Source organism: Cuculus canorus, chromosome 14 (assembly GCF_017976375.1).
Source record: "Cuculus canorus isolate bCucCan1 chromosome 14, bCucCan1.pri, whole genome shotgun sequence".
In the NCBI taxonomy this organism is placed as follows: domain Eukaryota; kingdom Metazoa; phylum Chordata; class Aves; order Cuculiformes; family Cuculidae; genus Cuculus; species Cuculus canorus.
Genome location: NC_071414.1, coordinates 12,519,164 through 12,540,787, shown reverse-complemented (window position 1 = coordinate 12,540,787; position 21,624 = coordinate 12,519,164). Strand labels below are relative to the sequence as shown.

Genomic DNA, 21,624 nt, shown 5'->3' with positions numbered 1-21,624 from the left:
AAATGCTGCCAGATCCCTACATTACCTAAGGCTAATGTCAGGCAGCAATTGGGAATTTAGCAAATTGCTACTGATACACGAGCCAGGTTCTGCACAGTAGTATTTTGTCTATAAACACACTGGCTCCAACAGGCAGCAACAGACCCACCTCCAATCTGCATTTCTAGCTTTTATTCCACCAAGGCTCTTGTAATGAAGCTCTTTGCATTTCTCTGTGAGACCGTGTAAGATGAACTCACCCAGTTGCAGAAGCCATGATGCAGCCTCCATCCTCTGCAGGGGTAGTACAGCAGCCAGCTGAATCGTGATTCATGCCAAAATTGTGTCCCATCTCATGGGCAATGGTAGCAGCAACGCCAATGGCATTATCAGAGTGATCCTGTGCAAGGTCAAAGAGTCATGTCAGCATATTACCTGCGCCTGTCCTGTGCACCTCTGAGTCAATGGGGTAAGCAGCACTTCTCATTACTACGCGTAGAAAACATCTACTGAATGTATTCCTGCCTCTGAGCAGGTAAGCTACAGGCTTTCACAGGAAATATTTTTTCCTGGGCTTTAGGAGGCCTCTGTCCTATGTATTCACTGCTGGCAAGAAACATCACACTAAGTATTAGCAATTACTTACCATGTTCACTCCTCCTGACTGGAAATCAGAGCACATAGCCATCACAGGAGCCAAGCCTACTGTGGTACCTTGGAAGGGCACACCCCTAAAATCAACCCAGAAAGATCATGAAACAGCAGCAAGGCACTTGAGAAGGCAAGGCAGAGAAATGCATCCTGCAGTCCACAGCTATCTACACATACACAGTGTCGGGTGAACACATTTTCTTTAGTAATATCTTCAACTACAGGACATTCTAGCAGAGCTACAAACACTTAAGACTGATTTTTCTTGGACTACTACTTTGTTTTATTGGCCAACCAACCAATCATTTATACATATAATGCTCTGGTGGTAAAAATTGTTCCTCTGAGCTTTGCAACAAGGACAGAAAAGACTGTTTCTGGATCCTTAGTTAGATACTGTTTTGAATACTCAATTTACCTTAAGCCTGCTATTTGCCAGCTTGGGATTCAGGGACTTGACAGAGTACTAGATAACACCTTTGAGGTGCAGCCATGCTTCACTCCTGCATGGGAGCTGGAATTCTGCACTGTCCCTGCCAGCAGGTCTCAAACGGGAGACTTGGAAACTGTGCTCAGGACACGACTAGGTGTGATTGTGCTCTTAATGCTGGCTGAGTGGCCTCTGTATAAATCTGCCACTTTGAATCTTGGAACAGAATCTTACACGCTGATTTCCCACCCACTCAAGCTGCTTGTCAGAAATGGGTTATTTGTATGATTCCATGATTTCAAGAGAAAAAGACCTACGTGATTAGTTGGGCATTATCATGTTTTCTGTGCACCCGCTCCTTGCTACTCCAGGCCAGAAAGGACTTCAGAGTAGAATAGGGATTCTCAGTTACATCACATTTATTCCAGTTACTCCAGATCTCCAGCCCCACCAAGGCAATCCGGATATTCAGGGATCTGTAAAACTAAGATACAGGAAGGAAAAGAGTAGACAAAATGAGCGCCACTCATTTATTTTACTCTGGTTTTAATCTTGTATATAAACCCTGCTAAATACTACTACAGATATACATGCCCAGAGAAGATGTTCTCTCTGGAAACGTATTGCAACTTAGAGCCACAGCACAGCAGACGGAAATGTGCACCACTCACAAACCTCAAGTAAATTGAAGCAGAAATGCTGAAGTTCCATTTTAAATGAATGACAGAGACATAGTCTAGAAAAACAAAGACTGAAGACTGAGATCATGTTTATCTTTTGATATGTCAAATTCCCTGATAAGAGGAAGGAAATAATCTGCTGCTTGCATCAAGTACAAACCGAGTAAGCCTTTATGGGCAGAGGGGTGAAGGGAGTGATGGAAGGAGTTTAAGGGGAGAAGGGGAGTATGAAGGGAGTAGATCTGAGAAGCTGTGACGTTTACTTCAGCAGCACTGACTCCTATGCGTAAGGATGATCTCTGAAGGTTCCTTCCAGCTCTAGTTGCCAAGATTTCTACAATTTGAATTGAATATCCTAGTCTCTTGTCAAAAAGCAGTATTTAGGTAACACAGTTAATACAGAGGTGTATTAAAACCCAGAGATGCTCATGGAGGCTCTAAGTTAAGAATGGAGATCCCTCCACCCCATCCCTGATGTCCAACAACAGAACTGTTTATCAGATGCTCTACACTCCCCAAGTCACTGGGGAGAACTGCTGAAACATTATTCTCTCCCAAGAAGGCAGTCTCCCTCTGTTGCAATTAATTCTCATAATTCATTACTTGGACTTTGCTCTCCTCTGTTCACATATGCCTGATCTCACCTTATCCACGTAATTAGCAGCCTCCAATAATTTAAGCTTTGTTGCTTCGATGTTGAAGTGATGCCTCTGAAACTGAACAAAATGAACATGTCAGGCAGCACAAAGGCACCAAGGAACAGCTGAAATATATTACAAGAAGCCACGTTACTCTGGGAGTAAGAAGGTAACTACGAAGTGGAGCCCAAAAGCCTTCCTTCACTGTACATCTGACTGTAAGCCCACACGTACAAGTATATTCAGAATTCTTCCTTGGCATCCCACTGCAGTGATGTTACTCAAGCAGTGGTGGTAACTTAGTGGAGCAATCCAAACTTATCAGAGGCCCCAAAGCCAGGGGCTGACAAAGAACTGACAAATGAGCCAGGTAAAATACATGTCCACATGACTTCATGTCTGAGGTAAGGAATGTCGTAGTGCTCATCACATCTCACTCATCCGACTAATGGGGAGTACACCTCCCTCATCTGAAGTATTTGCCTATTTAAATCACCCGGCAATTAACAAGTTAATTTAGTGGACAGTTTGATTCAAGGAATTAGAGTTGCAAAATGTTTAGATTGTTGTTTAACAAAACCTGGGACTTCTGTTCTACCAAAGATAACAGTAAATGCAGTAAGGGCAGCTAAGGGCACTGCAAGGGTGTTTAGCCCATCCTGTATAACAAAATGATGAATAACATATGGCAGTTCCTAGGTATAACATGTTTTCTCATAGTTTCCCTGGTATCCTGCTGCCTAATAAAGAAGGCTGAAATAGGTTGTGCCTCTTTAGTTTTGTTCAGAACAAATTACAGCGTGAAGCAGTACGCGGCTTTCACTATTGGAGTTTCAAGTTGTAAATAATAAATAGGACCAGCCTTACTCCCGTCTGTGCAAGAGATTAGATGATCAGCAAAACACTATGCGGTTTTCACTGTCAGTAAGTATATCTGGCATGCTGTCCAGGATGGGGACAGAAGAATTGCTGACTTCATTGGGACTTTTCCAGCTCTATTCTACAATCTAGTGCCTTGAAAATTACTATTTATAGATCTGCTACCAGCTCAGAGCAGTGAACAATCACAGTTATCTTCTCTAGAGATTAAGCGTACTGCAGAGTTACAAGCACATCGTTCCTTGAAGTCCCCAAGTCACCCTACCCTGAAGGTAGTCTCTCCCACCAATAACCAGCCACTGGTACCTTGGGAGGCAAGAACTGACCCCCAATACTAGTCCTTCAACCATATTGCACCCTGGATCTCTCCCCTGGCCAACAGTGACTAATGGTGGCAGCAGAGGAGTCATGGTTGCTATGACAAAGCTGACCATGACACAGTTCTCCCTGTCTGCTAGTAGGGTTAGGACTGTTGGGAAGGCAAGAGCTGAACTCCAACTGTCCTCCCTGCCCCAGGAGATGCTACAGGTGGGATGCTCGCTCTGGGCCGGGTGCTCAGTTGGTATTTACATGAACCTTTTTCTTACCTCTGCATAATCAGCCACAAGGAGAAGCTCCACATACTTGGTAGCCTGCAGAGTCTCTCGTTTCACCTGCAGCAGCAGCAACAGAGGTTATTTCCCCAGTATCCCCCCCAAGGAACTCTTTGCAAAATGTATGTGGAGGCCATTTTCCCCAGTTTGTTTTCGACTGGCCATTCACCCCACGCTAACACGCACAGGGACCTCCAGATGTGATTGACTTATAGCAGCCAAGCATCACAAGTCAGTTCAGCTGCAGCAAGAACCATGTGCCTGTCCTCAGACCACACTTTTATTCATGTATTGGATGAAAAATCTGTGCAGAAACAGCTACAGCCCAGACTCCTCGCGCTACATAATGGTCCCCAACACTCATTTATTTCCCTGCTGGCACTAGTATTTGGCAACCAACTTGCTACAAATCCTCTTAAATATTCTTCATTTTATTTTCTGAACTATTCTGGAGAATAGCAGGCTCCTTGGGCTTAGAACATGTGGGAAATTAGGAGCATTATGAATAAATCCATTTTGAGTCCTGCTCACTCTCTGGTGAGGTGGTTTCATCCTCGTTGTGAAGTCCTTGAACCAGTCTTCATCTGCATCCCTGGTGCCCTGGTAACCACAGGCTCCTCTCTTCAACCTCAGGTCATCCAACCTGTAGATCAAGTGTTGGTTTGAGCTGCCGGGAACTGGCTCTAAGATATAGCTGGAATTGTCGTTCAATACGATAAGTCCTCTGTTGAAACAGGAAGCATTAAGAGGGAAGTTAATTATGATCACAGCAACTGGAGACAAATCCTTCTTCTGCTGTTGAATCTTTATCTGACTGACCCTGGCAAGGCACTTATCCATGCCAGGCCCTTCAGTTCATGAATAATGGGAATATTTTGAGTTCAGAGGGGGGAATCCCTGAACTTGTGTGCATTAAAATATATTCAGTGGGCCTCAGACATTCAATTAAGCAGCTGTTGGAGCGTGTGCTGCAACAGTGCTGACCTGAGAGGTAGTGATTTTTTTTAAAGTACAGCTTTTTCTTTAGGAGTGGTGGAAGCTTTTCAATCAATTGAAGAAATTTGCCTTAACAGAACCAGCCTCAAGAATGTGAAGACCCTTTTTGTCAATGGAAAAACCCACAGTTCTCCCTGGGACTTGCACATAGCCATAGGGTTCTGGTTTTCTCAATGAGCATCTTCCAGTCAGGAGAGCCAGAAATCTCCTGTGTTTGAGGCCCACTAGAAAGTGTGTGGCTCGATCGGCATCACACCCCCCTGTGAAGGCTTAGAGTGGAAACAGCCACCTGTGCTCAGCTTCCTGGCAATTAGAAAATGGCGTCAAGGAGCTGCCGGCACCCCACCAACAGCTCAGGGGTGCAAGAACACTAACACACACAAAGCAAGAAGATATCTCTGTCCCCTCTGCAACGAGGAAGGCAAACCCTGGGAAAACACAGGCTGACAGAAGCAAGGCACACCTGTGACTACTTTTGCTTTTGGATTTTTTATTGCAAGCCACAGGTGGCTGCACTGTCCTGTTTATCTCACTGGGCTCTTTGGCCTGTACTACATTCACTTAAGATATCCCAGGTTTCCTTTGGCATGGGCTGTTTCCTGGCTGGAGCCAGTCCAATCAGCACAGCTTCCAACCAACACTCAAGAGCAGATGACCACTAATATCAATAAAGCCCATGTAGTGTTTTGGAAACAAACTCTGAGCTGGTGTAAATGAATGCAGCTTATTTCAACCCATTTCACTTATTCCTGCTGAGGATCCAGACTGTGTTTTCCTGCCAAAGGCTCCATTACTACCAAAACAAAGGGTTTAAGTGCATAACACACAGAACCCTGGCACCACCCAGGGAGAAGGCAGAAAGCGGGGCTGACAACCCAGGAGAAAGTTCAGACTTGAAGACTTTGCCCTGAAATGCACACAAAACCTTGCCAGTTTTTAGAGACTGGGAGAAGGAGATGGTTTCTGTGTTACAGCGGAGTACTGGGCTGAAACGTGGCAAGTCCTGCCTCTGCCTCTGTAACAGATACAGCCCTGAGTTGCTAACAAGAGAGTCTTTTGCTCCACTGGACTCCTGAGTTAAACTTACTCATTGTATAGTCCATGTTGCTGGCACAAAGTGGGAAGGGGTCTAGGAGCTGGCAAGGAGGCCACGTTTGATGACAGTCAAATTTCTACATTTCCCCCAACACACACCTTTCTATGCCCAGGACTCTTGGCTGGGTATCACCGGAGAACAGGTCTACCCGCCCAGAAATAACTACAGCAACGCCACTGCTGGGGGAACAGAGCTCACGAGGCAGTACGCTGAGGAGCTGAGCACCAGCATTCCTGCAGCTCCGGGATCACCAGGCACTTACCGCAGCCCTCGGCATGTGCTGAGTGTGACACTGGAGTGCTCCCAGCCCCTCACAACCCCGTGGTAAAAGCAGTGGTCCTGGAAAACAGAAGGGAGCAGGGTCTGCAACGCTGTTTCAGGATGGACACATGCTATATTTAGGCATCTGAGTCCCATCTGAGTATTGCCAATACTCCAGCAATTGTCCTCTTTCCACTGCGTTAGGCAGTTGACTATTAGAACAAGATCTCTGAGCCTGTATCGAAATCTGACCTTTCAGCCGCCATGCGTGGCCTGTGCAAGTGCATCAAACAGTTCCTTGTTGCCAGCAAAAATTAAGAGCTTTGAATCCCCAAGGAAGTAACTCAGATGGCTGCAGCATTAAGGCAGATTGAAAGCTTTCCGCCTGTAACGGGAGCTGCCCATCGATGGCAGTGGGCCCTGGGTCAGGCCCCAGAGGATGTGCCTTCAGCCCCAGAGAGGGTGACACCACAGGCAGTGGGAAAGTCCCCATCCGGGGGCTCCTGACAAGACAAAAGCAGCCTCTAGCAGGGACAAGGAGGCTTTGGGGCAGAAACGCCAACACATTCATCACATCGCTTCCCTTCACCCCGAAGCAGTGTCAGTAAAAATGATCTCATGGGGGTATGATTTTTGCACTGCAACCAATGCACATCTTTGTGCTACTGCAGCAGTCAGCCAAGGCTTGCGTGAGATCAGTAATTTATGGGATTTTCACTGAACAGGAGCCAGCCTATATAGCCTGGTTTTCCCAAAGGATGGGAATGTCCCCAGCACGGAGTACTAGTGGCAAAATTGAAAGGAGGAGGATGAGCAGCAGGAGGAATAAACTGTTCCCCAGCACCCAGAGAGGAAACAATACTGGAGGTTGACCTGGGCTCTCGTATTACAGCTCGGGCAAAACAGTAAGACGTTTTTACCATTGCTAGGGGATGGAGACACTTTCTTGCTGGAATCTCCCTAGTCAGACTGCCCTTCCCTTCAGCTTAAAGCAGGCTCATGGCCTCAAAGAAAGGCTCTGGAGAGAGGTCACCCACTTCTCTGAGCCCCTTGCCTGGTCTCCTCTGCATGCTGCAGGAGGGACAGTGTTCTCTGCACTCACCGTGTGGTTCAGAGAGGTGGTCTGGGGCTGTCCAGTTTGGCTGTAATGAGTCTCAGTGTATCTCGGTGCAAAGAGGTTTCTGGGGATACAGAGAAAGAGAAAGAAAAAAAAAATGAGGGGAAAAAGAAGACAATAAGTCCTTTTTTTTAAACCTGGATTTCTATCTAAGTGTGTTAGAAAATTGGCTAGATGCAGCCCTTTCTGAAGTCACTGTGAATATTCCTGTTGCTGTGAATCATTGTTGTGGACATCGGGCAGTTGCTGTTTGCTACCTGCAACGTAAAACCAATTGCAATGCACAGAGAGGGCAGGCAGGAGACAGGTATTTGGGGGACACCAGCCAAGAGATAGCTGTTTCTCTGCACTCCCCCTCTGGATTAGCCCTTTCCACCTGCAAGGGGCTTGATAATACGCTGTCCCCAGGCTGTGCTTCCCTGTGCAGAGCATGCTGTGATGGCAGAGGGTCAGATGATGGAAATATAGTTGACCTTGCCACATCTATCTATCTGCTGTCCTGGTAGGAGCTGAGTACTTGTCGTGGAGCGTGTGCACTCCTGAAAGAGCGCGGTGAGCCATCTTCCTAAGTGCTCTTTCTAGACATTTATTAAATTAAAATAATAAAGAAGAGTCTGTCCCTGGGTTTGATCAGGTGCCAAAATCCACTTCCAACAGCTGCAATGAGCAGCAAACAATTCAATTTTTATGTGAGGACTTTGAAAAATCCTGTAAACTCAAGATCATCCTCCTCCCTTAATGGGTGCAAGTCTCTGAGATGAGTTTCCTCTAGCACTGCAAAATCATGCCCAAGGTATACTGGGTATTAGATTCAGAGCACCAAGCTCAGTGTACCGTGCACAGCACAAGCCAATTCAGGACACATCTGGGCACTGGAGTGAGTTCCCAGCTCAAATCCAGACTCTTCCCTGTGCCCCAGTCCGAGCACAATTATAAAGCAATCTGCATCTGCATTTCAACTTTTCAATTACCCAGAAGCCAATTCACATCTTTGTCCTAGGAAAACGCTCATCCCCCAATTTAAATGTATTTGTGTCATCCTCATATAGATAGTATTTTCCCTGTCTTCAGCTCAGGATCAGAACTAAAACCTATAAAAGTATTCCTGTGCACTAAATAGCAAGCATTTTGATATGATTCCAGAGGAAACAGCCTTCCCCTTCTTTTTGAACATCTGCATTTGCTAAACAGTGATGTAAAAAAAGTACAGCAATTCAAAATCTGGGTCAAACCAAGAAGGTTATATCCTGTGCCTGTCTCAGCGGTAGTAAGATGTAGGTTTAAAATAGTTCTTTAAAACAATTGCTTTACTTCCAAAAATTTGGAGGAGGATCAGAGAACATGACCCATCTATGAAACACAGTTCTGCAGCAATCCCGCGGTGCTGTCAGGCCACCAAAGCGTCACATTTGCCATGCCACGAGGATACCACGTGCATCCTGGACGGTGCGATCCCAGCAACACTGCAGCTATAGTTCAGTCCTTCTGCATCGCTGTTTAATGCATTTCATGCACCAGATTTTTGAACTATGACCTGCAAGGAAGAACAAGTTTTCTTCTTCTCTTCACTTGATTTCTTTAGGCTGGATGGAGTTGTATCACAAGTGAAACCAAAGATTTTTCCCTCTGTCTTGGTTTTTGTTATGCGGCTGTCAGGTCTAATCTACCTTGAAAGCCTCTGTTTGTGTAAGGGACTGGGTGCTTGGGATATCTAATTAAATTAGGCCAGAGCACCAGGAAACACAACCTTTAATGAGAGAATTTGAAAGTGCTTCCCCATCTGGCATCCAAAGGCTCAGACACTGAACACGTACTGATGGCTTAGTGTCAGACAAAACTGTGTACCACTGTTCCATGTGATGGCTTTTGATGTCAGGAATACAACAGCTTTTATCTACACTTTCAAAGTTCAGCGTAGCCGAGAAAAGCTCATTTTGTTTCTTTCTGATGTGTTAATTCCCATCACTAGATCCCATCAGTGATCAGAGGGCAAGATTGTTGCATTCAGCTGTCTCAGGTCTGTAAACTGAAAAGATAAGCACAGAAGCACCATCTCGCAGAACATAATTCCCTTCATCTCCCTGACAGCAGTAGCTTGCTCAGCATGAAGCTGCAAGAAACAAATGTTTAATCAAGAGATTGCATTAACTTGCAGGAAATTACATTGAGCAATGTGCTCTGGCAGGTATCTGGACTGTGTCAGAAACTGCCATCTCTAGAGCAGACACTAAACCAGTGCGCATCTGCCCAGTAATACTAAAGCCAGAATTAGACACCAGCTCATGGATTTCCAGTAGCTGAGGCTTGCACAGTCTACTTGATTCATTCCCAAACAAACATGCTTTTCTTCCTGCTTCTTTATTCTTGGAAAGCATTCACTATGAATAGCTATTTTATCTCTAGCATCTACCATAAAATGCCTGAGTACTACTGCTCAGCCCCAGTACCAAGCCAGGTCACAAGCTGAGCACCAGAGACTGGCAAACCATGTTTCAGGGCACAGAATGACGCCACGCAACAAACAGTCCATGCACATCTCTTCCTACCTGCAGAATCAGGCTCCAGCCCCTTCTAGTGTGGATTAAGGAGCTGAGAGATCTGCCTGAATTTTTAGGGGTAAGTACGTATGTGCTGAGCCAAAAGCATGCATCATCTGGCTGAGCAGTGCCTTGTAACAATTTTCAAGCCTTTCTCCCCCTGTTGAATCCTATCCTACATTGTAGTCTCCCTGTGAATAGTCCAGTTTCTTATTCTCCTGAGCTGAAACAATCCTTTTTTTTTAATGCCAGAGAGCCTTGGGGCTTTCGCAGCACTGCTGAGAAGGGCTAACACAGTGCATTGTATGGTGTGCGGTGGGGAGGACAGTGAGGAAAGAGGAAAAACAACAGGACATCTTGCAACACCCTTGGGGTTCTATCTCACTTCAGAGCCTGTGAAAAACTCATTCCCAGCCCGGCTTACTTCCTCAGATAGCATCAAGCTTTCCACCAAACGGTAAATAAATAGAAAAGAAGCTTTATCTCCATCTCAGAGTGCAACAAAGCTGTCAGCTAGTCTTGTCCCTCTTCTGCATGTGTACCAGTTGTTGGATAAAGAGGTGAGACTAGTGAGACACACGTACCCCCGGGCCCTTAGCAGCAGCCTTTATCTGCCATCATTTCAGGACAGGATCACTGCCAATCTGAGTGGCTAATTCCAAGGGAGCTCAGCCTTACAAAGTGGTGACAGACCTTATTCACTGTTTCCAGAGGAGCTCACCTCCTTGATGGAGAAGGAAAGCCTGGAAAAAGTCAACACTATTTCAACCTTTATTCTTTGTTAAATTTTATGTCTCAGTGACTACCTCTCCAGCAGCTTGAGATGAAGCTGCAAAAGTTTGGATGCAAAACAACATCATTTAAAGGCTTCTGAGATCCAGTCAGGCAGCTGGCAGATTGCTAGCACACATCATCTTCCTAAAAGGCAGCATGGAGTCCCTTGTCAGAGGAGTTATCAGCATGAAGAATTGATGAAGTCAGAGTAAAAGATGATTCTGGATGGAAGCATTCTCCTTTGCTAAACCTTGATCACAGCTGCAGCTCTGCGGGGCTGTTTGAGGCCAAGGTAAGCTACACAAGAGCGCTCAAGAAGTTCTAGAGAAGCCCTTGTACCCTCCCAGCAGTGACCAGCTTTTGGCAAGATCAGTCATTCCCTCAAGATCTGGCCCAGAGCTCAGCTCAGGGTGGAATAGCAAGCTCTTGGCAGGATTCGATCCCCAGAAAGCCTTGGGAGCCGGGTTAAATACAGGAAAGGAAGCCAAACAAAGGAAGAGTGGCTCGGTGCCATAATGTACAGATGGCTTGAGACTGTTTCTGCTGATGGCCAATGTGGAGTGATCTTGATCCCACTCCAGCCTGTCAATGATATCATTGTTTGAAACAAAACCCCCCTCCTCATGCTCACTGCGCTGCTCCTTGGAAAGGCCCCGCTGTGCAGAGCAGACATTATAGTGCAGCACAGCTCTGTTTTGCCATATCGAGACACCACGCCAGGGTGGTCACATAATGCACATGAGCCGATGGCATTCAACAGCAGAGGCAGGCATGGGGCAAACCCCAGCTTTCTTGGCAGGCAACTGCCCCCATGGCACTTGGGGACAGTGCAAAAGTATGACCTCCAGCTCATCCGGACACTGCGGAGCAGCAGAGAAACAGCGGGGGGAAGGGACTGCACAACACACCCAAAACCAGCAGAAAGCAAGCTGGGGCCTTGCTTACATGACCATGTTCATTTGGGGGAGTGCGCATCTCCCAGCTGCTCTGGAGAACCTCACCCCTATGTTTCTGATAAATGGGAACAGTTCTCTCATGCCTGTGAAACATCATTTGTTAACATAAGTCTCACAGGGTCTCAAAACTCTTCATCCCAAGGGATCATTGTGAACACGCTCATCTCCACCAGCCAGAAACAATCCATAGGCACTGGAAGGGCCCCAGTGGCATGATGGTACTCTTGCTAATTGAAGCAAGAAGGATTTTTTTTATAATTTGGTCCCATGAGCAACTTTGTTTGGGTTCATTTTACAGAGGAGCCCAGACTGCATAAACAGCTGCCAGTTTAAAAACACCCGTGAGTATCTAAGAGACAGACATTTTTTTATTTGCTCCCAAAAAACAAAGCTTAAATGATCCATGAAGCTCTCATGAGAGACATCAACTCTTAATTTTTGAGTCCTATAATCAAGAGAAGTGAAGCCTACAGTCTCTTGCATGTCTTCCCCTGTCCCTTTCCACAAATCACAATAAATCTGTCCAGCCAGGCCGCCAGCATCTGGGGGTGGAGGGAATAGACTCTCGCAAGGAAATTTAAACATCAGATTTCCATCTGTAATTTGTGGTCCCCACTCCATTGCCTCTCTACAAGATCCAAGTAGGATAAGAAGGGGAATTTGACCCCTGAGCTCCCAGGGACTTCTACATTCCCTAAAGTCAGAATTTATTATCAAACCTGAGGTGACCCCATCTTGAACACCACCAACACATAACCTATGACAACATGAGCAGTCAGGCCTGCTTTCCATATTCCCACTAGTGGGAAATCAGAGATTTCACCTCTTTGGAATTCCTCAGTCGAAAACTGGCACTTCATTAAATCCCCGAAATCCAAACACTTTTTCTTGGTGAGTCTCATCCAGATGAAGCCTGGAGTTCTTAAGCTCCATTCCTCAAGAGCCTTTGCTGATAAATCTGAGAAGATATTTATCGTGTGAACAGCAGCAGTTTGGAATGAAAAAGTAGCTTCCCCAGCTAATGAGGTGGAACTAAATTAGCTATACGTAAAGAATGGAAAAATATCACAGGCTAAAGACTCTCCACCCTCTTGGGCCGTCTGTATCATCTGTGGTATTCACTGCCTAAATCATGTTACAGGACCCAAGAAAAATTTGTCATATATCCTCCTAGCTTACCAATGGGAACCATAAAAGTTGCCTGGAGAGGAAAAAGGAAATAAAATAAATGGGAACCTGTCTGATAATGAGTCAAGGAGCAAAAGATTTAAAGGGTTCCATTTCCTCACCTCTTCCTCCCTGCCCCACACAGAGAAATCACTGAATATCCCAAGGGAATCAGGAGCCTGAGAAGCAGCTAGGGCTTTCCAGGTCCCAATCCTGTTTTCCTGATGACTCCAAGAGACAGTAAAGCAGGATAAACTCAATTTCCCTCCTTTACATAACCCTTATGCTCCTGAGCAGGAAGCCCATTAGACACTGATGATGTGTAGCCATCAGTGGAATAATCTCATATGCCCTTCCTGCTTGGAAGCAGGCAGCAAGCTCCCCTCTTCCTCACACACTGGAAACTAGCAAAAGCTAAAAACAGCAAAACACAAGTGACATACAAATCTCTTATTGCACTGCTGAGAGCATCAAACAAGGCTGGAGTGCTTGGCACCTACCGAGGTGGGGCCACAGGAGAGACTGGAAATGATAGTGCTCCTTATCAGATCCAGTTGCCTAAAAATACCTATCTGGATTGCTCCCAAGGTCAGACCAGCTCAGCTTTGGCCTTCCTCGGCGATGTGCTCAGCCAGCTGCTGCACATCTCCACTGGGCTCTGCCACCAAGCATCCCAAGCCATCGTGGCTGGAGCAGGCACGTGGCAGGTAAAATACGCAGCTGAAATGCACAGTCAAACCACAGCAATGCCCCAAGCTGCCCACAGAATTCACCCACAGGCATGGATATCCCCTGGAGAAGGTGACTTCTCATGGAGAAACAAACCTCAGCTGCCCCACGAAGCTGAGTGGGCCTTTCGCAAGTCTGCTCTCCCTACGAGACAGGCAAAGAGGAAAAGGAGAAGGAGGAAAGACTTGTGGATACTTTATCTGCACTCGGCTGAGAAGACAAATTCTGGTTTCTGCTGTGCAAATATGAGCTCTTCTCTTCAGCAGAAAGAAAAGGCTCACACCAAGCAGCACTGCCACACACACACAGAGCGTCTCAGCATCCCCTCCCTGCTTGGCTCAGGGCTGCTTTTTATTAACAAATGAAAATGCCTTTAAAAAGTTAGGTTTTTATCCAAGCTTTGCAACTCAGATTCTTCCGCTAATAATTCCCAGCCAAATTTAAAGCTGCTTTATAGGCATCTCTCCATATATTTATTGTTTGTGCAGCTTTGAGCATTCCAATCCTGCAGCTGCAGGACATGGTTTTGAGGCATTTACAACAAGCCTGAGTCGTTTGGGGGTTATACATTTGTGATTACTCAGAAATGCTGAATGTTGTGAATTCTACTTGGAACTACAGTGTGGTTTTGCCTTCTTACCAAATGCCTGAACAGGAAGTAATGCAATATTATGCTAATGCAATAACTGTATTCATGGATATACGAAGCCCAAACTCAGATGTGTGCTGAGCCTATCACAAAATACACATTTGTACACAGCTCTGAAGAAACATATGCAATAATTTTTGTGTTTTACCGTTATGAATGAACACAATGTTCTTTTCATATAGGATGAGAAATTACAGGCTGGGCGTCAACATTTCTTCCACATATTGTGAACAGCATGTTTCTTTCAAAGCAAATCTCTACTGAAGCTGTAGGGATTATGACATCCCACCCACCCCAGGCTGGGAAGCAGGAACCTGAGGACCTGGGCTTGACTCTACCTCACTGCAAGCTTAGACAAGAAGCAGCAGTTTTCACCTACTTAGAAGTGCTCTACGCATCCACAGGTCTCCCAAGGACTTGATGTTTGCTTGCTTCCCTGTTTCTCTTTTGAGCGTCTCTAAACTACTACTGCACTTTCCCAAGTCTCTGAAAAGTGGGGGCTCTCCAGAGCCTCTCGTTTAATCAAGTTCAGACTTGCATTTTGGGATCCTGCCATCACCTTTCTTGAACAAGGACATGAAACCTGGGAAGACTCTCACGTGAAGCACTGCCATCTAAAAATCACTTGCATTTTTTTTACAGAAAATAAAAATAAAATACTCCAAACCACTTGCTATATTTAATCAGTCCTAGTAAGGTGATTCACCCCGCATTGGAAGTGTGCGCGCATGCTTAAGCCCATGTGTATACAATCTCAATGAATGAAAATGCATTTCAGGAAATAAACACAATAGAAACCCTCCCACTATTATAATTCTGTTTACAAACACCAGCAATAAGTTTGGCTACACTGGAAATAGCACAGCACTGCTCCAAGGCACCTGGAGGTTACGTCATCGTGCTTGAAGCACAAGTGGATTAAGCCCGTAAGGATCCTTGCTCTTGCCAGCTTCTGCTGTGCCAGAAGCAAATTCACCTTTGCACAGTGACTGCAGAATATGCAAGCCCTGACTTCCACCAGGAAGGAGACCTCCAGCAGCTCTAGCAGTTAAGTTGGTTCTAGGTTCAGTCCTGACCACTATCATCCGCAGCAGCTATTTTCCCTGCGTTAGACAGAACTGAGTTAGCAGTGCTTGTGGTGCCTGGTGTCTTCTACCACTTCTCTATTTTCCCAGCTGAGAGATGCCAAAACACACAGAATTTATAGCTGTTTCTGTTTAGCTCTACGCAGGTGCACGTCTGCTTGGGAAATGTGTCCAGCTCTTGCAGCTCCAAAGCTCCTGGTAGTTTATGTGGCCTATTACAGAAAACACCTTGAAGGGTACATTCTGTTCATCAGCCATCAGATTTCAGTCTGTACTGCAGACGACACTAAGAAAAATGTGGCTTTCCTCCAAAATGCCCTGAATATAATTCAGGTTTATGGATTTCCATCAGAACTAATAAGATCTTCTGACACTTCACTATTTCAGGAGGAAAGCTGAGCCCCCGAGCTCTATGGTTGGGATGATCGTACAATACATTTAAAATATAACCACGGTCATTATTCAAAAGTTATTATTCCTACTGGTTCTAGTAGATAAACATCTGGTTGTGCTTCCATAGATAGATTTTCATAATCGTTTAAAAGTAAATAAAAGACTGGAGCCCAAATGGACTGTTTAGCAAATACAAGCTTCTTACAGCTCAATTTGCAGCTGCTGCTCCACCACTGGAAACTAATGTACTCACTGGACAGAAAGCCTCTGGAACAACCTAATCTCCTGCAGCTTCAGCTGAACTCAATACACATCACGCCCTACGATATCACACAGGATTGCTGTATCATGCCTGAGAGGAGGCTGCATTTCAGTTAATGCAAAAGCATTTTTTCAATCTACTTTAGCATGAAGGGCACTAATGGAATTGAAATTGCCAGATCGTTCCTCCTAGGAAACGGAGCAGGACCTCTTCAGATCACGGCAAACAAAATCCTCATTACAGTCACACTGATGTTAAAGCATTGAGCCATTTGGTAAATAGCGCACTTCACATCAGCAACATTTTCTAGTTAATGTAGTAAGAATTATGATGCAAATATAGGTTTACACGGTGAGGGCCAGGTCACCGTCTGCTTTTTGCTGACAATGCTCTATTAGAGTCAGCACTGCTTGGCTGATTTACACCAGTGGGGACTCAGACCTGGAATAACCTTGAAATCCAGAAAAGGACTTCCTCATCCTGTCTTTATCAAATCCCTGTTGAAGTCAGCGGATGTTTTCCTGTTGATTTCACTGTAAGCCTTATTCATTATTTTAGTGAGATCACAAGCCAGAATCCAAGGCACAAGCACACTTACCCATTTTTCTCCAATTCCAAGATGAGCTCCTGGCCTTCTGCCTTCACCTTAACTTCAGCTCTGAGTGGATGCTGTGTGCAAAAGAAACAGTGCCCGTTACTTCTACATCACCATAATTATGAACACCTCCAGAAACACCAATTGTTATCCTGATCTTAAACTGCTCCTTGCTTTCCTCCACAGAGGAAGGCTTTAATCTTCAGAGATGGAGAAGAGAAGAGATGGAGTGTGGTGGCCCCAGCTCCAGCCATGCTAACACAGAGCCAGAAGTACAGGCACATTGATGGGATGCTGTACCTGAGCTAGTGACCCTGGTGTCTCAGGCGGAAGGATGGACATAGACATGGCACCAAGTCCTGGTGCTGGAGCTCTTGGAGGCGCAGCTGGCTGGAAGGGGTGCACTGCACCTTCTTCCCCTGTACACCATGCTCAGGACCACATCCTGGACATCCCAACTTGCCCCAGAGTTTTCCAAGTCAAATATATGAGCTAGTTAATCCAAACTCCCTTTGATGTACCAGCAGAAAATGGCATTTTTAAGAGCCTATTTTAGGACAAGAGGAATCATGCCTCAAAGATTTTCTTCAAACTCCTTTACTCACAGAAAATGCCAGTAAGATGCATGCAGCAGGGGCCCTTAGACAGCTTTAGGCTCTAGCTGTTGTTCAGACAGTATTTGACAGCTACTTTTGGATTAGTCCCAGGCTGCCAAGTGACCAGAAACCATGATAGCTACTTTCTAGAGTGTTCAAGCACATGGGCACAGCCCTGTTTGCGATCTGCCTGTGGCTCTGAACGAGGACACAGAACAGCAGGCTCCCCAAGACCTACTTGTGTTAGCAGAAAGGATGTCACTTTCTTAGTGCAATGCCAAATATATACACTAAAACCAGTATTTTAAAAAAAAAAATCATAAATAAGTCAAATAATGGCCGCTGAAGGTCTCCAGTTTTACCTCCCTGAAAGCAGGACCACTCGCTAAGGTCAGCTGGGGATTTCTGGGTCCAAGAGCTTTCTCGTGAAAGAAATGTATTAATACAACTCCCCAGGAGAGAAACAGCCCCTTTGATAAGAACAGACTTTGCTATTCAGATGGAAGAAACCAAACCAAACCAAAAAAAAAAAAAAATCATCAAAACTGGTGAGATGATCACTCACATTATTTCCTGTTTCAGTGTTGGGGGGGATTTTTCAGAACAGATCGACTGGCAAAGTAAAAAGGAAGGCTGACTGAATAGGATGCTCTGTTGAAAGATCCGTGATCCCAGAGGCATGCTCTGATGCCACTTCATCGATTCCAAGCTCAGTTACAAACTTTTCTTTTCATCAGCTCCCTGCTTATATTCTGGGTTTTGTTCATCTCTCCTTCAGTTTAAAGGACATCACACCAGCCCACACAGATGATGCAAAACAAGTTAGTACATTTAATATATACAACAATGGCCAGTTCCAAGGGGCTTAATTAGTTTACTGGACCACAGGTGCTCAGCAGTGTAGGGGTAAGTCTGTTTTTTTTGCTAATATGTAAGCAATGGAGGCTGCCTTGCCCATAATTGGAGGGGGTGAGGGTTTCCTCACAAAGGTTGTGCAAACATCATTGTTACTAATAACGCTTTCCCTTTGCCTTCGATAATCCCACTGCTTCAGAGTCCATCAATTGCTGTGTAACTGAGATATCCCAGCTGTACGTAAGCTCTGCTAACGCTGGTCTCAGAGCCAACAGGAACTTGCCTGAAACAAACCAAGTACGACCCCCGAGACCCTATAAATTTGTATAAGGGGAAACGCTGTCCAGATGTATTCGTATCACTAATAAAGAGAAGTAAAACTTCCAAGCAGCATTACAAGAACATTTTTAAGAGAAGGAGGATCATAAAGGATTCATTGTATCTTTTTTTTTCTTCATTTGACAAGTTTTAGAAAGTCTCATCATATGCAAAGGACATAAGCCCCCAAACACCACCACCTGGGGAGATGCCATGATTGTTCCTTAGCATAGTGCTGTGGCTTCCCTTTTCCTGGATCACAACACAACACCATGTGGATTCCCCTCTTGCATTTGATGTTGCAACAGATAACTTCTTGATTGTGGCAATGCAAACACTGGGAAGGTGAACTGTGGTTTGCGGTTGATGCGTAAGCGTGGCAGCCCAGCGGTTCTCAGAACGGCTGCAGACCACGGACACACCACTTCATCCATCCGTATAAGAAGTGGGGCCGAGATCTATGTTGATACCTGTGGTGTCTAAGGCACAGTTAGACACACCTGAGCTGCTGGTTAGCTTTTCTTAGCGCAGCACCTCACAGCTGCGATTCATCTCCTCCTAAAGCAGATGCCTCTATTCGGTTGCTCCCTAAATGCCACTGATTGCATTGCCCCTCTCCCCTTTTACAAGCACATAGGTAGGCTTGACCTATGTTTTAGAGCATAGCAGAGGGCAAATGATTACAAGTCTTTGCACTGGGTGACAGCAAGCGGCCAGAAGCCGTCTCACGCTCCGTGCAGAGCTGTGCCAGTCAGCCCACTCAGCCTTTCTCGGGATGTGGAAGAGCAGCAGCAGCTCCCGGTGCTGCAGATGAGCATTCTGGCTCACCCCTGCGGCTTGTCACAGAGCTCAGTTTAAACAAAAACCCCCAAACGCCCATCAAAAGGTCCTGTGCTAACCGCGACGTGATTCCTCCTGCCCTAAACCACGCGGAGGCTTGATAAGAAAACAAATACAGCGCTGGGAGCGACCTACCTGGGGGCTGCCGGGGCTCCGCGGGGCTGCCCAGAGCGGCACCACCACCTCGGGCTGCCGCTGCGCTCCGGCCGCTGCGGGGACAGGAGCCGCTCACACCCCACCCCAGCCGAGCCCGGGAGATAAAGGGGCACGGAACCGGAGCGGGAAGGGAGAGCTTTGCGCTGGCTGCGAGGGAAGCGGGAGGATCCCCCCAACAAACCATCCCTCCATCCACACATCCCTCCATCCGTGCTTACATCCCTCCCTCCATCCACGCATCCCTCCCTCCACGCATACATGCATGCATCCCTGCATCCCTCCATCCACGCATACATGCATGCACCTCTCCCTCCACGCATGCACCCCTCCATCCCTGCACCCCTCCCTCCCGCAGGCACCCGCGGGGTCCCCGGCAGCCCTGGGCGCTGGTGCCGGGCGGAGGGCAGCCCGCACTCACGGGGCAGCGGCCGCAGCAGCAGCGAGAGGGCGATGCCGCAGAGCAGCCCCCGGCCCCGCATGGCTCCGGGCAGCAGACAGCGCTTCGCCGCCGCCGCTCCGCTGTATAAAACCCGCCCGGCGCCGCTTTCTCCTCCCACCACCGACCCGTATCTTCCTCTTCGTCCTCCACCCGCCCCCCCCGCCCCTACGGGGATGCAGCCCGGGGGCAAGAGCGGCTCTGCCCACCGGCGCCTCTCTGGGGCTCCCCCCCTGCAAAACTTCCTTCCCGCATCCCCCTCCCAGCTCTTTTGCCTGCTCAGAAGTCCATTGTGTCTCAAAAGGTAGCAAAGAGAGGGGACCTGACGGAGGGCAGCAGCTAAATCATTGTCAGGACACTCCTGTAGGAGTGCCGCAAAGGCTTTAGTTGCTTATTTATTTCTTTATTTATATGTGACTTTATCAAACCCTTTATAGCTGAGCCTATGTCTCCAGAGGCATCCTAAATCCCTCTGTTCCTGGGAAATCCATTGTCCTTTGATGGCTGAAAGGATATAGGCTGAGATTTATTGTGCCCGTGAAAAAGGGCATGAGTGAAAAGATATTCACTGCCTCTTTCCCCTTAAGGGCGATGGAGGGAATGAGGCTGGGGAGGGACTTGGGAGCATCCACAGCTCCTGTGCCTTGTGCTGCCGTTCAGGGATATCCATTCATTTCTTCGAGGCTCCCAAAGGAACATGTCTTCTGCATCCTTCCAGCCTAACCCATGGGTTGCAGTCAATGTGTCATCTCTCCTAGTCCCAGAGGACCAGCAGATGCAGTGCCTCGCTGCCGAGTTAGCCACCGCGGCCCAGGGACACCCCAGGGACGCCCCAGAAGAGGAGAGCACAAGTTAGTGGGGCCATGCTGAGGCTTCTGGATGCAAACACCGAAGCTCCATGGTGCTGTAGATGCTCTTTGCAGGTGCTGAGACCATGAAAAGCAACTGCCTTCCCTTATGTCAGATCATTTCTGCTGTAATTCCCAGCCAGCTCAACTGCAGCCACACTAGCAAAGCTGCAAGGCTGGACTGACATGCATTTTTATGGGGTCAGCTAAGAGTGGCAGGAAAAGGCATTACCTTTTAGCCATGCTCTTCAGACTGCTATCGATCCACATTATCCATACAGCCCTTTCCATTCATCTCTATACTTCAAAGTGCCTGTGTAGATGAACCACCAGGAAACCAACTCAAGAAATGGGAAGAATTTGCACCTGGCTGCATTTCAGAGTGTACCGGTAAATCAGACCAATAGGAAATTAATACTCCATTTAGAATAAAGGAGGCTTGCAAGATAACAGTAATAATTTTGTCTCTTGTCCAGAGGTTTATTTATGCTATTGAAACCATTGAGCTCTCTTTTACTCAAGGTCTTTGCTGACTCCTGCTACTGTGCCCAAAGGATATGTGACTGTTACGGATGTCATCTCAGTTTACGACTCTCGTATATGTTCCCTCTCTCCCTCAGCACTTCACACACTGAACCTTTGTGATCTTGTGAAGGTCAGTTTATTCTTGACAGAATAAACAAGAAAACCAGAACATCTTTGGGACACCTAGAGAAAATCATCAGGGTGAGCAAGCTGTAAATTACATTTTTGCTGACCCACAGAGAGGTCACAAATTTTCATCACACAACTAAATCATGTTATTTCCCAGAGGAGAAATTCAGGGACCAGATTTCAGCTCTTTTCTAATCATTTGGAGTATCTTGAATGGAAATCTTGATTTTTTTGTGAGCTTTCCCTTTTATTTATAGCTGCCTGTAATATAGTAGAAAACAATGGCTGTAATATAGAAGAAAACAATGGCACTATTGTTGATGATTTTATTATAAATAAGTAAAAATGCAAGCCAAATTTAGACATAAATTTAGCTATTCTGCTTTCATCTCTGCATAAAATTTCTGTCTACTCAAAGGAAAAAAAATACTTTGATGAGGAACATGTATATTTG

General features: G+C 46.3%; 1 protein-coding gene across 1 annotated transcript in view; it reads right to left on the bottom strand.

Moving 5' to 3' along the window:
* ADAM19 (ADAM metallopeptidase domain 19) overlaps positions 1-19,774 on the bottom strand; it is a 30,925-nt gene extending 11,151 nt beyond the window's left edge. The window contains exons 1-11 of the mRNA XM_009565246.2: positions 19,651-19,774; positions 19,212-19,285; positions 16,471-16,541; positions 7,306-7,384; positions 6,205-6,281; positions 4,382-4,574; positions 3,845-3,910; positions 2,385-2,456; positions 1,378-1,544; positions 626-710; positions 240-379 (exon numbers count right to left, since the gene is read on the bottom strand). Coding sequence (XP_009563541.2) covers positions 240-379; positions 626-710; positions 1,378-1,544; positions 2,385-2,456; positions 3,845-3,910; positions 4,382-4,574; positions 6,205-6,281; positions 7,306-7,384; positions 16,471-16,541; positions 19,212-19,285; positions 19,651-19,711 — 1,085 coding nt within the window. The 5' untranslated portion in view covers positions 19,712-19,774. The remainder of the gene's footprint in view (positions 1-239; positions 380-625; positions 711-1,377; positions 1,545-2,384; positions 2,457-3,844; positions 3,911-4,381; positions 4,575-6,204; positions 6,282-7,305; positions 7,385-16,470; positions 16,542-19,211; positions 19,286-19,650) is intronic.
* Positions 19,775-21,624: the final 1,850 nt, after the last annotated feature.